The sequence below is a fragment of the Cavia porcellus genome, unplaced genomic scaffold (genome assembly GCF_034190915.1).
Source record: "Cavia porcellus strain 051 isolate PalLab524CR breed Dunkin Hartley unplaced genomic scaffold, mCavPor4.1 scaffold_17, whole genome shotgun sequence".
Classification (NCBI taxonomy): Eukaryota; Metazoa; Chordata; class Mammalia; order Rodentia; family Caviidae; genus Cavia; species Cavia porcellus.
In genome coordinates, this window is record NW_026947500.1 from 7,427,534 (window position 1) to 7,449,441 (window position 21,908).

Genomic DNA, 21,908 nt, shown 5'->3' on the forward strand with positions numbered 1-21,908 from the left:
CTTAAGAATGACCTGGATAAAATCAGTATGATTCTTTTTGGAACTCGATGCTGCAGAACTCTCACTGAACAAATACATGCGAATAAAGAGTGAAGCTATCATGGTGATTGGATGCTGATAGAAGGCAGCATCCTGTGGCTTCTGGGGTACTCATAGGAAAAGCAGAAACCAGAATGGTTGTACCAATTCCGCAGTCCACTAATACCACATACTCAGGTAGACTACCAGCTGGTGTTTCACCCAGGAAGAAACCTGAGTTTAGGAAACCCATGGCATTTGTAGGTATCTGTACAACTGTTCCTCAACTAGAGGAGACAAGGTCCCTTTCAGGACTAGCTAATATGATATCTCATTTCCCAGAGCTCTACTGTTATAAGCAATGCAGGCAAGTCAACCCAATGGAGGTACTGCTAATATCACGACTCAGGAGGATTGCATCACTATAGGCTGTGGTACTTTGGTTCCCTCTACTTTATCTTTAGTTACTAATGGCCTCAAACCCTAGAGCAATGTCTATTCTGTTACTACAATTACATTATGTAGAAAGCTTGAAGAGTACAAGTCCTCTAATATCCTGGGAATATTGTGTCTTTAACTCACATGTACACTCCTTCTCCTCGGGGGGGATGGTGGTATAGATTGGTTCAACATTTCATGAGGCATCTAGTCTATTCTTATACTCACGGTAGCTTTTCACTCCATTGTTTTCCCTCATGGAAATCAAATTTTTCAAAAATTTTCTCAACATTAGTCCTCCTAGATGTTGATCAAAAATTACAAGGTAGAATTAAACTATACAAAGGCTTTTTATAAGTTGCTTCCTAATGTTAATTGGCACATGCAAATATAAGGCAAATACATTTACTTAATTGAATTTAATTTTTAAAATGTAATTAAATTTCTTTTAAAATCAAAGAGCAAAGAAAATCAATACATTAAATACAGTAGGAGGGTAGTTGGTGTGAGATCATCTGTGAAATTCTAAAAAGAACTTTGACTGTATTAAATGGCTAATAGATATTATCTTTTTACCTCATTAATTCATATATGTACTGTATGTGTTAGGTCTGGGTACTTTGAAAGGTCCTCTAGATAAGAAAGTTTTTCCTTTATTATTTATATATGGATAAGGCAATGGAAAATAAATTCTATGTGATAGCCATCGAAGGAGACAATGGAAAGAGAGAGTGTGTGTGTGAGGTGGGGGGAGACAGAGATGTAGAGGGGGGAGAGAGAGAGGGAGAAACTGAGACTAATTTTCTGGTTTTATCTTTAGGGGACTGAGAGAAATGAATGAACATCATATTTAATGCTTTGACATCTGAATTTTGTTAAGTTCATTCACCATTCAGAGACTATTTTCTAGTCTATAAAAATTGTGCAATAATAAAAATTGCTTGGGACTATGATAATATTTGAGGACAATCAAATGATAATATTTATAGCTGTAATTTGAGTCAAAAACTAGCATCCTACTTGCTTAATGTTTAATAAATGACCCATTGTGATTTTTAATGTGATTTAACAAATTAGAAAAAGGTAAATGCAAGAGAAATATAAAGATTGAAATATGACTATATTATACCAGAGATTTTAAGGGAATATTTGTTTCTAAAAGTTGATCTTAAATAAATGAAAGCATTAGCCAATATTTTATTCATACTTATTGCTTAAAGGGGCAATAACTCAATGAAGTCTTTGAGGAAATATATGGTTGTTCATTCATAAGTTTTGGAATGTTAGAAGAAACTCTCTTAAAAGAAATTCTCTAAAAACAATGAGAATCATTTGGGAAATCATTATTCTCTATGATGATATGTTTTCTAAGGTTTACTCCCTTCTCAGAAACTGACTGTGTACCTTGTGATGCTAACACTGAGTCTGAGGGAATTGATTTTTGTGGACTAAACTAAAATGAGAAAACCCTACTCAATTAGCAGGCATGAGATACAAATATTTCATTAAGAGCAATTAATTACAACCTTTTAGAAGTTCATCTTCACCATGGAAGGTTTTCTCACAGTGTAGTCACTGAGGATTGTATATCTAAATTTATTTAAGCTGCATGCTAACTACACAGCCATTTTTTATACTTTGAAATGGATTATTTGATAAGCATTTGAGTAATTTTGAGATAGTCTTTAAAAACTCTATAAGTACTTTTTAATATTTCTGTAAATAAATATTGATATGCTAATATGGTAATTTGAAATTCATATGTATATGCTTTCTGTGGGAGAATATTGCTATTTTAGTAATGTAATAAGAGGTTATAAAATATATGCATTTTGAAGTTTTATAAATGGACATAGAAACCTATTTAGTGGCACATATTATAAGCTTCCTAGGGATAGAAGTATTTCATGTTAGATTAATTACATATATTAAACATTCAACAAGCACTTATTGATTATATTTTGTCAGTTTGATAGAATGGCAGTTTTTTTCCATTAAATTTGCACTTAATGGATTTCCAATTCATTGTCTAAAGGGACAGAATTACTATAAATGTAATTATACATTACATTACTTTCAGCGTTCTTTAAAGTTTGTCACACTTGAAGATCACTTGAGAAATTTTTAGTAAAAGTATGAGTTTTGGAATCTGGACTTTCAGATTTTCCCTCTGGTATTACTAGCACTTTGACAGTTTAAAACAAGAAGTGTTGATACATACAGAATTTTAGTGTGCTTTGAAAAGCACTGTGCTCCATTCTTTGATGAGAAAATAATTTGCCAAATTTCAGTGTTTTCCCTACAAAGAGCACTAATTACATTAATTCCATGTGGTCAGACATGTCCCTTTTAGATAATTTCCTAGTAACCTTTTCCATAATAGAGAACAGCTTCCCTAATATTCTCATTTAATCACAAGTCAAAAGATAAGTTTTGGGAAGCCTTTGTTGAGACAAAGCTGTGACTTGACTCATCAAATTTTATCCTTCTCAGATTAGTACTATAAAACAAAACCATATTTTCAGCCGGAGTACTTAATACTGTTTTAATTAAAAAACTTTCTACTTTTATTTACCTAGTACTGCCTCAACTTTTCTATTGACATGGAGGACAATTTTTAGTGAGTCATCATGAACTTATCTGAATTTTCATATTCATGCTGTAACAGTTTAGGGGTAAAGAGAATTAAGTTTCAAAGATCATTCTGTATGCAATTTTACATTTATAAACCTATTTAGAGTTTCTCTTATTTCAGTAAACTAAAAGGTCATCAGTGGAGATCTGTTTCATGTTTAAAACTAAATCTAAATATTATTGCTAAATATATGTTTTTATTAGTAATCATATGGGTTTCAAGAGAATTATTTTTATAGAGGTGATTCCTGGAATGTATTTAGAGAAAGCTGCATCAACATACACATTGCCAAAAATATTTCAGAAATGTGATCACTACTGTGATACTGGTTTGTTGGCACGGATCATCAGTGTAATTCTGCAATGCAGTTAGTTGACTTTCAAGTAGCAAAATAAGAATGATCAAATACTATAAATGGTTTCTAGTTTTTAAATATATTTTTGTTTACCAGCAGGTAGATTTGGGAAGGTAAGTTTAAATGAAAGAACTGTTTTATAAGTGCTTCATGGATTAGCTACATTCTATTCTCAAACATCATCCTTTTGTGCTTTTGACTTCATCCTCTTTTCTATTCAGGCATCTGCAATCTGTTCTCTCCTTTCACTACCAATTTGAAACTACTCCCATTAAGTAACCAAAAGCTTTTCTAATTGCTTAAGCTCAAAGGATGCTTTCCAAGTCTTACTGCTGTGCTAACTCATCAGAAACAATAGGAAAGGGGAAAACGTTTCCTACATACGTTATTAAAAATACCCTTCCGTATTTTAAAGCTCTCTATTAAAAAAAAATATCCAAAGCCCCAATTGTCCAATCTCTTGGCAAACCTTTGTCAACCCACAAATCTCCCTAGCTGAAAGCAAAGGCCACACAGGTCCAGGAAGTACAGACTGTCACACTGCACAATTATTTCACTGTCATGAACAGCCACCTGCCTTGATTTTGATTCTTTGTTCACCATGATTTCTTTGTACTATTTCTGATTTTGAAAACAATGTATTTAAATTATTTAGCTTGATTACTGAGATTTTGATGCACTTCTTTTTAACCAAAGGTTAATAATGCTTCAGCTCATCTCCTAATCCCAGCCTGTTTATAGAATTTTCCCTGATTATAGCTGATTATAGTTGATACTGTTGTCATTTGCTGCTTAAATCTCTTTCTGAGCTTATGTAACACTGTTGTTTTACATTTTTTTTCTTCACCACTGAATAATCCTTCTTAGTATCAAAGATTGGGTTCTCCAAGTGGCTCTTCCTCGTTGCTCTAAGTATGCTGCTTACTGTCTGTGCTCACTCATTTTCACTGCAATTGCTTTATTTCACATTCTTATTATTTCACCAGACAATTTAAAAATATTCTAATTTTTGTACTGAACTATTCTCTGACCCACTTGAAGGAAAATTATTTTTCTGAGTAAATATATGTCATTTATTAACCGAATATTTATGTCATTTTGTACCACACAATTTTTCAGACTTGAGACATAAACCATGAATTAAAATAAAAATTATGAAACATATTGATTGGCTAAACATTATATTCAATACAACTACTAACACTAACAAAAAGTAGCCTTTTATTTTATTTTATTTTTTGTACTGGGTATTGAATTCACAACCTTGCTCTTGCCAGGCAGGTGCTTATGCCACTGAGCTAAATTGCTTGCTGAAAAGCAGCTTTTTAAATGCATTTATTGAAAGCACAGTGAGGCAAACTGCCCTATCACACATAGCTAATATGTATCATGGCCAGAGTTTGAATTCAGATGTTCCCTCTCCAGTGCATTTGATATTATTTTTCATGAATTGTCTGTTACTGATTCCTCACTGTAGTCTAATGAAGTAAAATAATATAATTTTCCCCTCTTATATTTGGAAAAGTAAACCTAAAGGTAAATCAAATTGCCCAATATCACAGATGACATGGTAAAAATGGCTTGACATTGAGAATTTACATATAACCTATATCTGTCATTGTTTTGAGTCATTTTACCAAGAAACAACTATCCCTAAACTCACATGTATTAGACTACTTTATGTCTATAGAGAGCTAGCAGGAATACTGGCATAATGAATATAAAATCCAGAAATGCAAAGTAACTATGAGTTTTATTAGTATTTTTTAGGCTGCTGCAATGGAGTCAAGAACTTGATATACAACACAAAACCTAAAAGACCAATGCTAAGTGGTTGTCTGTGTACTGAAAATATTCTGTGGAAAAAAAATAAGGCTTGTATTTTGAATTGGGTTAGAGTAACCAATTTTTTCTATATACTACTTTCAGAGTCAAGTGATTCAGTTTTAGGAGTGTATTAGTAAATAAGATTTAGATGCTGAAAACCAGTTTCATTTTGTTTGCTTTGCTGTCTCTCACATTTTCCAGACTAATTTCCTAAAATATCCTACTCTATTGGTCACTCGATATCAGTCAATAAAAATAATAGCTATGTAACAGGGTGTATGTTTTACTGATTTTAACTCATTTGTATTGAGAAAAAAATCTATGAGATAGATATCATTGTAATTTCTCCTGTTTTTCAGATATGAGAATTTGGGCATAGTGAGTCTTAAGTAATTTGCTCAAGGAGACACAGTAAGCCCAGGCAGACTGAGTTGGTCTGTACTTATAATCCCAAATACATGAGAAATTGAGGCAGAAGGACTGCAAATTTGAAGTTAGCCTTACTGAGGCACCGTGTCTCAAAACAGAAGAAAAAGGGCAGGGGAATAACTCTGTGGTGAATTGCTTGCCTAATTTGGCTGAGATCCTGGGTCCAGTCAATAGTACAATGAAACAACATCAACAACAAAAGAAAACAAAGTCTCTGTCTCAAGGATGTGAACCTTAGAAGACACAATATCCAGAGAGGATGTGTTCACCTGTTCTTTCAATTAGTATTTACTGATTACTTATTCTGTTATACATTGTATTAGGACATTGTGGAATAAATAAATGCAGTTTCAGTTCTGTGGCTTTTACTAATACATATACTATTAGTAATATTTTATTAAATTATTTTTAGTGTTAATTTTTCAAGATTAGTTCTTACATCTTAATTATGTTTTAAAGAAAATAACAGATTGATATGATATAATAGTGAGAATAATCTCTAGAAGTTTCATCTTCTCACTATTTTTAATATGTTTAAAGTGAGGGCAGTTATATATTTAAAACATGAGCAAAAATAATTCATTTAGTGTATCTCACTAGTTTTGAATAATTCCCTATGGTATTTTGAAAAAGACATTCTCTTGTCTAATTTTAAATGAATCAATTGAACTGTCTGATGGTTGATTTTTAGAGGCTAATGGATTTTCTATGAAAGCTTTCTAACATTTATCCTTATTATTCATCTTTTGAATTTCAGAGCATTACTCCTAATTATCTTTATGCCTGGCTCAGCCTCTGCTGTCTTTTTTTTTTTTTTTTTTTTTTTTTTTTTTTTTTTTTTTTTTTTGTCTGAGGGATCGAACTCACGACCTTGTGCTTGCCAGGCAGGTGCTTGTGTCACTGAGCTATACCCTCTGCTGTCTTCTTATTGTGTAGCATTTATGTTCCATTCTCCTTTCCACCTAGGTGTTATGTCTTCCTATTATAAACTATTTCCAACTGAAATATAACTTTATGTCTTTAAATAGACTAATTCAGAGATGTAGCTTATATTTCCTCTTTGAATTTGGTCCTTCATATGCATAATTATGTGGTCCTATATATTCATAATCTGTGTTTTCAGTGTATGAATTTTAAGTCTTCAAATAAAAAATCTAAGAGAGCATCTGAATAGTCATCAACCATTTCTTAATTCATAGGTATAAAATCTATAGCTATATTTCCCAAATATTTTCTTACACAGCAAATCTGAACACTTTTCCTGTTTTGCAAATGTACATGTCAAAATAAAAGAACTCTTGAGTTAGAATTGTATAAAATACTTAGAGGAATTTTAGACACATGAAGTCTAATGTGTATAACTTTTGAAAAAATAAGTAATGGCTATCTTATTGTGGGAAAACATAATGATTTTTACATGACTTGGAAATGACGTATGATTTCTAGCCACTGTCAGTCAGTAGTTTATTATTGCTGATTGACATGTATTTCATTTAACCTTTATGTAGAGAGACTATAATAAGTTAAACAGTTTTATTATTTATTTCTTGAGATAGCTGCCAAGCTAACGCTATTAAAGATAAAATACTGTAAAGGCTAGGGACATGGTACAGTGATAGAATGCATGCTTAACATGTACAAGGCCCTGGGTTCAGTCACCAGTGCTGAAAAAAAAATTATAGCATGTGTGTGTGTGTGTGTGTGTGTGTGTGAGTGTGTGTGTGTCTGTAAATGCAATAAGGCAAAGACTTCCTACAAGTACCTTTATTGTATGTATCTCATCAATTTTTTGGTATTATTTTTGGTAATTTTGATCCTTCCAGATCATGGCCACACATTTGATACTAATATGTTTTTTTAGAAACAAGATGAAAATTAGTTTGTGTATATGTTGTTCTGTGAACATTAAATGTATTACACCATGTAACTATTTTTTTTTCTTAGTGAGATCTACCTAGTTACTACCTCCCATATACATAGGCTTTGCTAGTGATTATTGCTTTATTTGTATCCATCCAGCATCATAGAAAGTTCCATCTGATCACAGTTCAGTATGTCTAAGGAGATGTGTGTTGGAGCAAATTCTTGATTAGCAAAGTCCCATATGGTGTGGCAGTGATACTTCTCCCATATCCCTGATGAGAGTCATTGTGCAAAGTTTGTCTTGACAGTGAGGACTATAAAAATTGGAGCTCATCTGTTATATAGCTTTGGTATGTCAAAACTATTTTTGGATAGTTTTATGCTTTGACACTTGGTATGTTGTCTTTCCTTTGGATGTACAGTTGGTGATTGTATATTCCCTAAAGTGCTGTAGCAATTCATATATCAAGGCAGTTCTGCTTCTTCCTGTTCTTTCTCAGTGAATTCTGGGTGCCATATTTTGGGATAGATGAAACATAAGTAATAGTTTTTGATCACTTAGAATATCTTTGAAAAAACTGGATCTGCTATTAGTGAGGCAAAATCATTATGACCAAGTGTTAATAAATATTCCTGCTTATCTAGTCTAGTGGTTCTCAAATTTTAATATGCATTAGAATAACCTGAAGTACTGGTAGAGGCACAGATTACTTGACCCCATTGGACATTGCCATCTTGGGTAACATCTGAGATTCTGAATTTTGAATAAGTTCCCAAGTGATACGGATACTCATTTAGAGAACACTTTTGCTGAAATATTGGGTTACAAAGTGTTGTGTAACTATAGTCCTTCATTTTGTGACTAGGCCAAGAAAATCTTATCTGATGCCCATAATACAGCTGCTCTGCTCTAGCATAGTGATTGACAAACTTATTTTGTAATGAACCAGCTAGAAACTAATTTAAACCAGTAGGCTTGTTGGTCTCTGTTGCAGTTACTCAATTATAGTTAATTAAAAAACACCTAGAAAATATGTATAAAGTTTGTAGTGTCCAACATTTCATTTAAAAAGGCAATTTGAATTTAACTGATAAGTCAAAATTTACTGATTATCTAATTCAAGAGGTTTGTGCCTTCTTTGCTGAAAAACATTCAGCAGTGATATATTTAGCAGTGAGATGTTATCTGTGCAGTAAGTATAGTTTTTATTTTTCTACTATTCATCAATAAATAAAAGTTTAGTGTAGTAGAATCTTTTTTTTTTTTTTTTTTTTTTTTTTTGGTCTTTTTCCTTTTTATCGGTACCGGGGATCAAACTCAGGACTGCCTGCTTGGAAGGCAGGCGCTTATGCCGCTGAGCTAAACCCCCAGCCCTGTGTAGTAGAATCTTAAAATGATTAGAAAGAAAGTAATCATGTAGTGGGGAAAAGATTTCATGAAATATATCAACCTTGGAAAAACTAGGCAAAAGTGCAAAGTAAATGTCTCTGAAAAGCAAGACAGTCCGAGGAAGGGTGTTAAGAGAGAACACAGTGTATTTTTGACAGAATAGTGAGACTATTTATCTGGAAAGGATTTTAGAAATATACAGAAATGTTCCATTTACTTATATGCAAATTCTATTTATTAACACTTACTTTGCACAATATACTTGATAGCTCCTAGATACACAGATTTTCAAGGCAATAGTTCTTGCCTTTAAGAGGTTTAAAGATGGTTAGAAAATTCAAAATTTGTGCATTATTATGTTTGTATCAATCCATCATCAGAATTGAAGACAGTTTTATCTTTGTAACAGAAGTCTATGTCATTAAAAAAAACTTTACATATAAAGAGAAAAACTCCATGAATAAGTGCGACTTTTCTGATGTTTTTATTTTAAAACATCAGACATAGGTTAAATTGAGTTTACGGTGAAATGTAACATCTGGTGGGAGTTGGTAGTAGGCATTCATGTGATTTTCAGTAAAATAATTGAAAAACTTCCTTCCATTATCAATTTTCTGAAATTGAAAGTTCCACAGGAAATAATTCAAGGGAGTTTTTCCTCAAAACAAAACAAAAAAAAAATCACATCTTAAATAATATATTTCAAATTTAAAAACTAGTATTTCATATGGCAAATACCATTTTTAATTTAAGTTTATAAAAAGCAAAGATTGATCAAAGAATTACATTAGACAGTATGACATGATTTTTGATAGCAACCTAACCCAGTCTATGTGGTTTGATTTTTAATCAAATGTGGGAATGCAGCTGGCAGCATGCCATTTTTATCCAGTTCAAGCCAAGAGAAAGATTAGCAGGGAAATCTTCTATGATTTAGTATTTCTTGTGATTTGTAACTTGGAAACTTTAGCACCTCTGTGAATATGCCTATACTCTTTGTTTTGGTTCTTTCCATAATTAAAGAAATCAGAGACCTACATTTATAAGATAATAATTTATTACTTGAAGTGCTTAAATAAAATTTGAGAGTTAAGTAGTGTCCCAGTGTACACCATTCCATATATCTTTTATTTTTGCACAAAGAAGGTTTTCTTCAGTGTCTTATAGTGTGTGCTTATAAATGATTATGTCCATATTCACCATGTCGTGTCACTAATCCTTGAGCTCCTTTATTTAATGTGCTAGCATGGTTGAGCTGCAATGACAAGCTATCATAGACACAGTGTCTTAAGAAAAATAAATTAATTCTCATTGTTTTGGAGATAGGACAAGTGCAAGATTGAGTTACAGATAATTTTGTTCTTCATAATGGATATCCTGTACATGGCTGCCTTTTTGCTATGTCCTTAAATGTCTGAGACAGAAAGAGAGAGGAAGAGATGGTGAAAGATCTTCTGGTTTGTTCTTTTAAAGTCACTGCCCTGTTCATGACGATTCCAACCAGTTTTCCCAATTTAAACCTGAGAATTTCTCGAAGGAAATGTCTCCAAATAGTACATCTTTGGAGGATTAGGTCTTCAATGTGTGAATTTTGGGAGAATACCGGCCTTTAGTCAATAATCTTTGAGAAAAGCTGAGTCGAGGAATCTGGTAATTTAAATATTAATCAGTTAGGTCTATTCACAGGATGAGTTATAGTATTCCCTTAATAATTAAACTCCTTTCTGGGGTCACCTTTCTGTGAGTATTTATGTGAAACAGAAATATCTTCAAATCCTTTGCCAACATGGAGAGATATTTCCACATATTTCATCCCCAGGTGCCTTTGTCACCAATGTTCTACTCATGTTCCTTCCAAGTTCTTGATCATTCAGTGAGTAGGTTGGCTAAAGCCCATGAATCACTACAAATTCACCCATCTGTCCATTTTTCCTTCCAATTAAAATTTATAAAATCATGTACAGTGACCAAAGTTTTGTCCCCTCCTTTTCTCACTGTATATGAGGGATGTCCTAAAAAGAAGTTGTAAGTACTACCATTACCCACTTTTTGATTATGCCTGTATCACATGCAGAATCATCTGTAAATCAGGCCATAGTCTTCATCTCCTCAGTTGACTGATAATGGGGTACACTCCACGAGGCCATAGGTGCATACTGGTGGACAGAAGTAAGAGTCAGAACTATGGGCAATGGGCTACTTCTTCATGTAACTTGTATTCTCAGAATCTGATTGGGCCTGATCATATCTATACCATTTCTGTTTAATGATGGACACTTGCTGTGCACGTTCAAATTTGTGATTTGGTGAATGAGCTTTCATCTAGTTCCTGATGGACGCCTGAGGTCATAGGCAATCTGGTGTCCCAGTGGTGAATTACTCAGTTTCCACTAAGGCTCAGTAGCAGACCAGGAGGTGTTTGACAAAGGGAGAGTAGTTGTCTGCAGATGATTATAGAACTTTGTTTCAAAATTCTTAGGGTCTCTGTTGTTGTTTATATATAAGGGTTGTCCAGAGACTACAAACAGCATGCCTGTCTTCCTCCAAGTCGTCAAGTACCATTGAATCTGCGACTTATTGTAGAGCATTCTCTTATTCTAACACCCCAAAAGTCAGCAGCTTTCCAATTCATTTAGTAAATGGATCAGAACAATAAGCCCAAGTGAGGAATATATTGCCTCCCATATCTAGATCACTAGGCATTGTTTCTCTTTCTTGATTGAAAGAGAGGCTAGATGCAACAATTTGCTGTTAACTTTACAAGAGATATCTCTGCATGACCCACACCATTGGGCTTCTATAAATTTCATTCAGGTTAAGGATTCTTGCATTTTAGCCAGGTTTATTTCCATTCTCTGCCAAACAAATGCTTTACCAATAATTCCTCATGTTCACTTTGTCCAATATGCATAATATTACAAATATAATGGGACACTGCAATACTTTATAGAACAAAAAGGTACTCAAAATCTCTGCCAACTGTGTTGACATCCAGGGTGCTGCAGAGCTGATGTAGGGAAAACCTTACCAGCCAAGTGTGCATTGTTTCTGTTGGGCTTTTTGAATAGATTTGAAGGGGAAAGAAAAGCATTTGTCAAATCAGTAGCTGCATACCAGATACCAGGATGTGCTTTAAACTGTTCAAACAAGTAAACATCTGGCATGCCAGCTGCAGTTGAAAATGCTACTTAAATTTACAGTAATATACAACTATTCTTAAGATACATTAATCTTCTGCAAAGGGAAAATAAGAGTTTAATGGGGTTGTAGTGGAAACTATCAACCTTGTATCATTCAAGTCCTTCATGGTGTCACTTTTTCTCTGCAGTCCCTCCATGAGTACTATATTGTTTTTGACTTACTTTTTTCCCAGGTAGAGGCAACTATAATATCTTTTGTTTGGTTTTTTATCAGCATAATATGCTTAAGCCCATTTATTAGAGAAATAATATGTAGATTCTGGCAAATACCAACTATACTGTATATGTACCCAAGTTATGCTTTCTGCAACTGGTAAATGACCACACGATGGATTCAGAAAACTGTTGGACCCACTGTGAGTTAAAGTGGTTTAAACTCAAATGATTAACAACCTACTCTTACTGGAGAGTCAAATAATTCTTCAGATGTCCTGGATTCTGCCTTAGTTTAGAGCCATTGTTTAGCAGCTCCCAGAATGTTTCAGCATTTCCTTTTTCCCAGTGCTTCCCTTCATAAATGGCTGTAGTTACCCTTGAGGGAGGATGATAGAAAATTTGACGTAAATTTTTTGTAGTGCACAAAGTTCTTTGTCAAAAAGATGCAAACTCCTATTAATTCGGGGGTTTGGCGTCTATATATACTGGCCAAGTCCAGGTTTTTTTTTCTATGAATTGAGGTAGATTTTGTTCATTTTCCCTGTTTTATTTTCTCCTTTTATAAAGCTAATAATAGTTTAGTAAACTTTCTATATATTTAACTCATTATTTTACTTTCTATATATTTAACTTACTATGATTAATTAGCCAACAACATAGGTCTACATGTGTCAGATTATCCTAATCACTGCTTTCTTCTGATGTGCATTGAGATAAATACACTCACTTTGCCTTTGGGAACTGAGAACTGCCACTTAGCCCCTGACATTCCAAGATCCAATTATATGCACTGCATTTTAGTGTCACAGCTGAGTGACTCTAGTCCCATGGTAAGGACTGACATACTGAGAATAACAATGATGTAGCTCTTGAAGGGTACTGTTGCTCTCCTTACCAATCTGTCTAGTTGGGTATTAGTGAAAATTACACTTGCTTGACTCTTCCTTTGTGTAGGAGTACATTTTTCTTGGCAAATTCACTCCCACATTCTCATTTATCTCAGTCTTTGAATACCTTTATTAGTAGTAAACTAAGGGATATCAAGCATCTCCATCTTTTTCAGAGTAGGTCTTCTTTTTATCCATATGTCAGCCAACAGCAAAGTAAACTATTAACACCTTTTTAAAAACTTCGTGAGCTGAAATACTACATATAGAATCTCTGTTTAAAGGGCCTATATCAGGAAGCTCAGCTTGATCAAGGTCTCTATTTTTTGTACTGTTATCCCTTGTTCTAGAAAGTTACTCCTGTATCTCTTCTCCAGATCTATGTGTGTAAGAATTAGAAAATTCAAAAAGTTCTTTGGGAATGTAGCATATCCTCTTGTGGGTCACACTGTGTACCACTCTTTCTTTTAGGGGCCTTGTAAGATTTGAACCTCTTTATAAATCTAGAGGCAAAAGTGAGTGGTTAGGTTGTGTTCCAAGAAGCTTCAGCATTGACTTGCTTGAAATCTGCGTCAGCAAGGATCATTATTGTTCCCATAGACAGCACAGGCTTAGTTTCCTGAGGTACAGGTGGAGAGGCCAGCACCTCACTGGGTGAGGTTGGGATGCCTCTGTCACTCAGGGTCTGGTAATCTCTTCCTTTGGCAAAAATAATCTTATAGGAATTTAGGAATTCAGTGTTCTCAATCAAGTCAGGTTACTTCCAAACACTTCTGGCCCAATTTATGGGACCTTGTTTTCCAATCATCCCCTTTACTTATGCTGTAGATTCCTTTTAAGAATGAGTATCAAATTTGTGCTGTATTTTAGCCAATGACGATATAAAAGGTTTGTGTTTAGTTTTCAGAAAATTCAGGCCTAAGTCTATAAGAGAGAGGATTGTACTTTCTCTTCTGCATTCACTTTGAAACTGACATAGTTTACACATGTGTGGAACTGTTGAGTCTTTTATTTTCTTTTAGTAGTTCGTTCAGAGAAACCAGCTGGCATCATTTAGTTCTTAATCTTCTGATAATATTCGAAGTATTAGATGTAGAGACACTAAAGTTTTTTGCATCTCACAATGGTGAATTAGGATAATCAGATATTATTTTTAAAAGTTCACATGATAAGCTATCAATACTTTCTACATTATCAGAAGGAGAGATTATGGCAACTTTAGGTTTCATCAAATTAGAGATACAACTTCAGGAGCCACTAAAAAACTCAGAGAACACTTCCTTTAATATTATTTTACTATAGAGCCACTCCTGGTATCAAAATCTGAATTAGGATCATCTAGAGGCATAGAATTAATATAAAATATATGTATAATTATGCAAGAGAATTTATTAGATAGGTTTACAGGGTCAGAGGCAGGAGAACCCATAATGGCTTTCTTTATGACCAGATATGAGAGTCCACAGTGGTTGTGCACTGCAGAACCAGAGGATCGAATAGCCTCTCAGCTCAAAAATACCTTTGCCTCACAGGAAAAGGGATCAAAGACACAACATAAGTCCAAGAAACATGATCTCAAAGCTCACTGACAGTTGGTAGTGAGTCTGCTTGGAAAGTTAAAAAAAATCTGGTATTTTGCAACCTATTTCAAAAGCCCGTGGCAGCAAAAGACAGAGCTGTTCTGGAAGGTTTTTAAAATAAGTGCACACTTCTTTGCTTTTTTATTACATACAGTCTACAAGTATATTTGTTTGGTGTCACTCACAACTGGTCATGTTTTCCTTCCTCAGTTTCCTGGCCTATGTTTCAATCATCCACAGATATATAGTCTGCCATTGAGTTTTACTAACCTGATGAGTATTTCTTAATTAATGTTGGAATATTGTGGTTAATGTTCACAGGCATGGTTATTCTTATTGGAATATAAAATGGTTTATACATATTTTGAAACGTCACATTGTACCAAATAAGCACGTATGATTTTGTGTCACTTAAAGATAGATAGACATCTATGTTTTTAGCAGCACGATTTGTAATAGCTAAATCTTGGAAACAATCCAGATGTCCATCAGCTGAGGAATGGATAAAAAAGATGTATTTTTGTACAGTGGAGTGCTACTCTGCCATAAAGAAGGATGAACTTGAGGCTCTTATAAGTTAATGGATGCAACTTAAGTCCACACTCATAAGTGCAATAAATCACTCTATGTGTAAACACTGTGTTGTCGTTCTGGTATAAGAAACTGAAAGGGTAAATAAGGTCTGAAATGTGCAATAAATATTGTGAAATGGGAAGAAATTGTTTAAAATGGAACTGGATATTAGAAAAGGGGAAGGAGGGAAGTGTAAAAGGGAGAGAAATTCAGGTTAGCTATACCATTAGTGTCTCTTAGTTCATTGGAAAGAAAAGTTTCTGCTAATGTCAGTTGGAGAATTTTTCATTCTCATAACTTGTACTCTGAGTAACTACTCTGAGGTGGAGGGAAAGGAAAGAAGATTTTAAAAAAGGAGTTAGAATGTTCTGTACCTCTACCAACTTTCCACAGGGAGTGAAATTAAAATAAAAACAAATGACAAGTTAAAGGCTGGGGGATAAATAAGCAGATTTAAAATTAATGACATTTATTCCTTTATGTCACAACCTTTTAATCATTAATATCTCTCCTGCGACATGGAGAATAACCATCCTGTACATTAGAATATATGAAAGGAAACTTCACTGTCTCAGAAGGCTGCATAATGATACCAGTTATTTACTGAACATACAGTGTGTATTGGATTATGTGCTATGCTCATTATTCAGAATTCTAGTTCTCCACAATAATTCTGCAAGTATCCTGTTTTCAGATTAATGTTCAGTTTAAGAAATTGGAAGATTAAAAGTTGTAGAAACTACCCTGGGACACACACGCGTTCAACAAAAAAGCCATATTTTTAATCCCAGATGGGATCTAATATATCTCTTCCTTTTATTCGCGTTCCCTCCCCAAAGAGATAATAAATCACTTTGAGTCTAATGTTTCTGTTTTATTTTGTTTAGTAACATGTAGCATGAAGTAAATGTGCACGTGTGCTTGTTGAGTTAAGAAACAAATGTGAACACGTGTAAAATGTGAAAGCAGGCCAACAGTAATTGTGTATTTGGGTATACATTTATCCTTGAGATAAAATGCTACTTTAAAAGAAAGTCTATGAGTAAATTCTTGATTTCAAAAAGTATCAAATTTTGTCTACTTAAAGGAAATAACTTTATAAAGCATTAACTGTAAAATAAAATTCAGGAACCAACTAATAAATTAACTGATATCGCTCTCAATTTAAATGGATTACTTCTGCTTTTTTGATATATGAACAGGAAATGAGCTTTGACTTAGGCACCTGGAGGAAGAGGCCCGGGTTCACGCTGTAAGCCTCCTGTAACCTGCAAAGACCTTCCAGTTGCGCCAGGATCATTCAATTGAAGTAAGACCTAATTACTTTAATTACAATGTAAGGCTTTTATTCTTGAATCAACTTTTAATAAGGTTTCTTGGCATATTTTGTAGTGTGGCAATAGCAGCTAATTTTGAAAAAAGAAGAATGCACACATTATCCAAGGGCAAGATTATATTATTTCAATTTCTATTCATCTTATACTTTATGGACTTCAGCCCATTTTCTTTCGATAGTGCTATATAAATATTTTAATTTCTGCATGGCTCTTTGGAATTGATACAAACTCTTTGCCTTTGTGTAGATCGATTTTATACAATTATAATTGTTATTACAACTACATTATTTTCTTTTTTGTTAATTTGGCTCACTGATTTTATAGACAAATTACAAAAATGAAGCAATTTGTGTCACAATGCAACATAGCTTCTTTTTTTGTTGTTTGTTCGTTTTTTTCTTTTCAACCTTATATAGATATTTGATCTTTTGAAATACTTCTCTATATATACCTGATGTAGGCTATGTACTTTTATCCACTAATTTGAGACATATCCTGAAAGAGAGTTTGCAGTTTTTCTTGGAATAGCTCAACTTGGAAGCAGGTAGGGGGCGGTATTATGCAATTGAATTACTTTTTATTTCTACAGTACTAGCTATCATCAATATTCAAATGCTTGCTCTGGTTTATCACATATAATGTTTTACATGCTTCAAATTATTCAATAGCCTCCAAAATAGAAGGGAAACAAAAACAAATCCAATGTGTCAACCAAAAAACTTTAGAACCATAAGTGAGTCATGTATGTTACTGAGAATTTTCTTTCCTCCAGATTTAGAGATTAGATTTAATAAAAAATGATATCAAGTTTATGTGATTTAAAGGCCAGGCAGATAATGTAAATTTATGAAAGTTTTAGAAGGAAGGAGCAGTACCCATAATAAAGCCATTCAGATTCAAGCATTTTTAAGTATACAAATAAATTGGAGCGGGGCTCGGAGTGAGTTGGGGCACCAGGAAGATTGCGTTTGGTCACTGGATTAGAAAAATTATAAATCTTTTCTAACGAAATATATGACTATAAAATTGCTACTATGTGAAACACATTTTTGAGTCCGATATAGATTCTTTTGTAGTAAAATATAAATAAATTTAGATTTGAATTTCTCTCAATTCTATAGTAAAAACAGACTAATGGTGACTTTTTAACAAGAAAATTCTCTATTAAATGGTTTAGGAGTTTAGTGTTTCTTTGGGTCATTATTTTTCAATTATTGGCCAGGAATAAGAACTTTGAGTCTACTACAGTAGACTAGATTAGATTTGAGTCTACTACAGTAGACTAGATTAGAGTAGTTTAGATTATAATCTAAACTTTAAATTATTGGTTAGCATCTTCTTTTTAATTAATATTTTTATTTTTTAATTAATTTTATTGTTACATTTTATATATACATATATATATCTTATTCATCATAGGAGATTTGTTCCTTTTACATATCTTGATTCTTCTTGTTTTCTAGTCCTTTCCCTTCTTTAAACCCTTCTTCCGCTCATTTACATAGTTTTCTTTTTTTATTTCTCCCTCCCTCCCTCTCTTCTTTCCTTCCTTCCTTCCTTCCTTCCTTCCTTCCTTCTTTCCTTCCTTCCTTCTTTCCCTTGCTTCCTAATTCCCCTTCCCATTTGAATATTTCTTTCTTATTTCATAATATTTGTTACACATCGTGGTCTTTATTTTCACTTTCCAATTCTTGTATCGAAGAAACTAGGCAATATTTGAACATGCATGTGTCAGGTATTACACTTAAGATTGTGGTCTCAAAGTGCATCTATTTACCTAAAAATGTCTCAAGTTTATCCTTCAGAGTAGTACTTCATTGTATTCAAAAAAGACACATTTTCTTTATCCATTCATCAATTGATGAGCAGTTGGACTATTTCTAATATTTAGGCATTACAAACTCTGCTGCTATAAACATCGGTGTGCATGTCTTGGTGGTTTGATGCTCTTAATTCTGTCTGGATGATACCAAGGAGGGGAATAGCCTGGTCAAGTGGAACTACTAATTTTAGTTTTCTGTGGGATCTTCACAGTGATTTCCACATTGGCTGCACTATTTTATACTCCCACCACAGCGGAGAAGCCCCCTCCCTCCACAGGTCTGCCAGCCATTTGTGTTGGTGAGTTTCTTGATAGTAGTCATTCTTTCTGAAGTGAGAGGGAATCTCAGTGCTGTTTCAATTTTCATCTCTTGACTAGTTATACTGAGCACTTTTTCCTATATTTATGTACCATTTGTATTTCTTCATCTGAGAAGAGTCTATTCATTTTGGATGTCCATTTTTGGATTGGGCCTTTAAATTTGGTAGATTGATGTTTTGTTTGTTCTTTATATATTCTATATATTAGTCCTTTGAGGAGCAGCTGGCAAAAAACTTTGCCCACCCTGTTGGTGATTTCTTTGTTTGCTATACAAAAGCCTTTTAAAAAGACGAATCCCAGTTGTTGAATTTTGTAATATTTCCTGTGTGACTGTGTTGTATTCATAACGTCTTTGCCTATGTCTTTGACCAATCCACTTATTCTAGTACTAACAGAAAAACTAAACATACTACACTTTTATCAATACTGTCCAAAAGGGCGGAATACTTAGCACTCAATCTAATGTAGGAAGTAAAAGAGCTTTACATTGACAACTAAGTACACTGAAAAAGGACATTGAAGAGATTATAAGAAAATGCAAAGATAGCTCTCATCCTTGGGCTAGAAGAACCAATATAGTGAAAATGGATTTAATACCAAAATTGTTATACAAATTTAATGCAATCTTGAGCATAATACCAATATCTTACTTCACAGAATTAGAGAAAATAATCCTGAAATTATTTTGGAACCAGAAGAGACCTAGAATAGCAAAATTAATTTTGGGCACCAGGGCAAGGCAGGGTGCATCATAATCCCTGACTTGAAATTATACTTATAAAAGCTACTGTGATAAAAGCAAACAAATAAAAAACCCCAGCAGGGTTACTGATAAACAAACAGGCCTTAGGATCAAAGGAACAGATTAGAAGATGCAAAAACAACACCAACCAGACTTAGCAGCCTTATCTTTGAGAAAGGAACTAAAATGTTCAATGGAAGAAAAATAGCCTCTTTAATAAAATGGTGCTCAAAAACTGAGTTTCCAATGCCAAAGAGTAAAACTAGATCCATTATCTTTCACCAGGAACTAAAGTAAACTTAGAATGTATCAAATATTTAGTATTAAAACATAACCACTAAATCTGCTAGAAGATAGAGTAGGTGGAACTGTCTTAATTAATATTTTCACTGAAAAATCACGTGAACTCTTAAAGTGTGGCAAACCACTAGTTTGGGCCTAGTTAATGATCCTTTAAGAAGTACTTAATATCCTAATTTATTTTTATTAATATCAACTAATATTCTAGTTGAAACATTATTTCATGTAAGCAAAATTAATATTGGTAATTTAAATTTACTTCTTAATATAATTTCTAGCTTCATCAGCTGTACTTTCCCTTATTACATCAATGGTATATATTTTATTCATTTATTCACTCACTAGTATCTTTCAAACCTATTGGCTGGGAACATCAGTGCATTTTATCTGAAGCTAATACTAGTTGGGCAACAGGCCTAGTAGAAGATGACAAGTATGGAAAGTCAGTATACCTGGGGCCTTGTCTATTTTCTTTGGTTTTAATTTGTTAGACTTTATGTAGAATGGAATCTAGAGATTGTAAGACGTGGGTGTTATCTCATTGGTAGTGGTAAATTAGAAGGGATTGCTATCTTTGTGGCATAGTTGAACCCTTCCCAAATATCCTCTCTCTCTCTCTCTCTCTCTCTCTCTCTCTCTCTCTCTCTCTCTCTCTCTGTCTTTCTCCTAGATATATGTATATGTATATGTATATGTATATGTATAATTTTCTTTCATGAAAATATCCTAGTGTAGACAGGGTCAGTTTCCTTCTGGTGTGAGTTGTTTGGAGAATGAGCATGTTCTCTGAGGCTGAACGTTTCATGTGTTTTTTTTTTCTGTGTGGTAATAGAAACTTGCATGGCCTTCTGATATGTAATCTCAAAATAATGTTTTAAGAGGCTTTTGCATAATGTTACAGTCCACCCATGTTCTGAAAATTTTGGGTATCGGCTGTCCACTTTCTTGTTTTAGGTAAGTCAAAAGTGAAGAGCTGCTTAGATCTTTTCCTATTTGATCCACAATATCATGTATGAGCTATATATACATACACACACACACACACACACACACACACACACACACATATCTTCCCCATATATATGTATGTATTCACTTCTAGTATACGCGCTGAAGAAGTAAAAATACTAGCAATGAAGGTTAACACTATGTGACGAGGTATTTTAGTAATTTCACCTTGTGTCCACGATTATGTGGTATAGATATTTATAGAAATAATAAATTATAAGTACAATTAAGCATTTTATTTATTCTTTTTAAGAAATAAATTCATACATGTTTAATTGCAATGCTTTGATAGCAGAGTTTATGGACAATGCACACATTTAAACTACAAATCTATGTTTTATTATCCTGTCAGAGAATTGTGATATGGATAATCCATTATGTAGCTCACTGATTCCCAATATGAAAATAAAGTAATAGAAGTATCATTTCAGGTGGTTAATTGCTACCTTTCTTATTTGTAATTTTTATCATTGTGTCTGAAACTAAGCATTTAGATTTGAATAACTTTTATGCTATGAAAGATACTCTGATACCCACATAGCAGAAGTTCACCTTTAACATTTTGTATTAGTTATGACTTTCAAATAAAATGTTTAATTAGAGTCAAATGAACATTGTTTTAATAACCCAAGAAATAGTGAGCATAAATTACATTTTTACAAAACATATGACAATGGAGTTAAGACTACTGTAATTCCTGTGTGAACACTGCGGTTTGAAAAATTTTATAAAATATTCTTTTTATCCAAATTTAATTTAAAGTTTAATGCAGTAAAGTTGAGATGTTCACAAAGAAACCAGAATAATAACAGTAAAAATTTAACAATAGCTTAGCACAATCTAACCAAAATTTCTGGTCAATTAGATTTGATAATGTTAAATAGTGACACACTACAGAAGTAAATTAGGGATCACATATTAACGAGTGACTGGATGCTGGGACAAGTTAAAGCCCCTCTATGCTGTCTGAGACACGTCACTGTTTCGCGAGTCCCTTTAAATCAGCATGCTTATCGTTGTCACGTTT

The 21,908-nt window shown here is 33.4% G+C and overlaps 1 protein-coding gene across 11 annotated transcripts in view; it reads left to right on the forward strand.

Annotated features, from left to right (window-relative positions):
- The window catches only part of Naaladl2 (N-acetylated alpha-linked acidic dipeptidase like 2), a 1,233,816-nt gene that overhangs the window by 269,436 nt on the left and 942,472 nt on the right, over positions 1–21,908 (forward strand). For 5 of the 11 annotated variants that reach the window (XM_063229030.1, XM_063229028.1, XM_063229032.1 and 2 more), the window contains 2 exons: positions 16,554–16,660; positions 18,723–18,809. The exons of 2 other annotated variants lie outside the window; for them this stretch is intronic. In XM_063229030.1, the coding sequence (XP_063085100.1) occupies position 16,660; positions 18,723–18,809 (88 nt within the window). In that variant the 5' untranslated portion in view covers positions 16,554–16,659. The remainder of the gene's footprint in view (positions 1–16,553; positions 16,661–18,722; positions 18,810–21,908) is intronic. 4 more of the 11 variants (XM_063229035.1, XM_063229033.1, XM_063229036.1 and 1 more) reach the window with 1 other exon arrangement.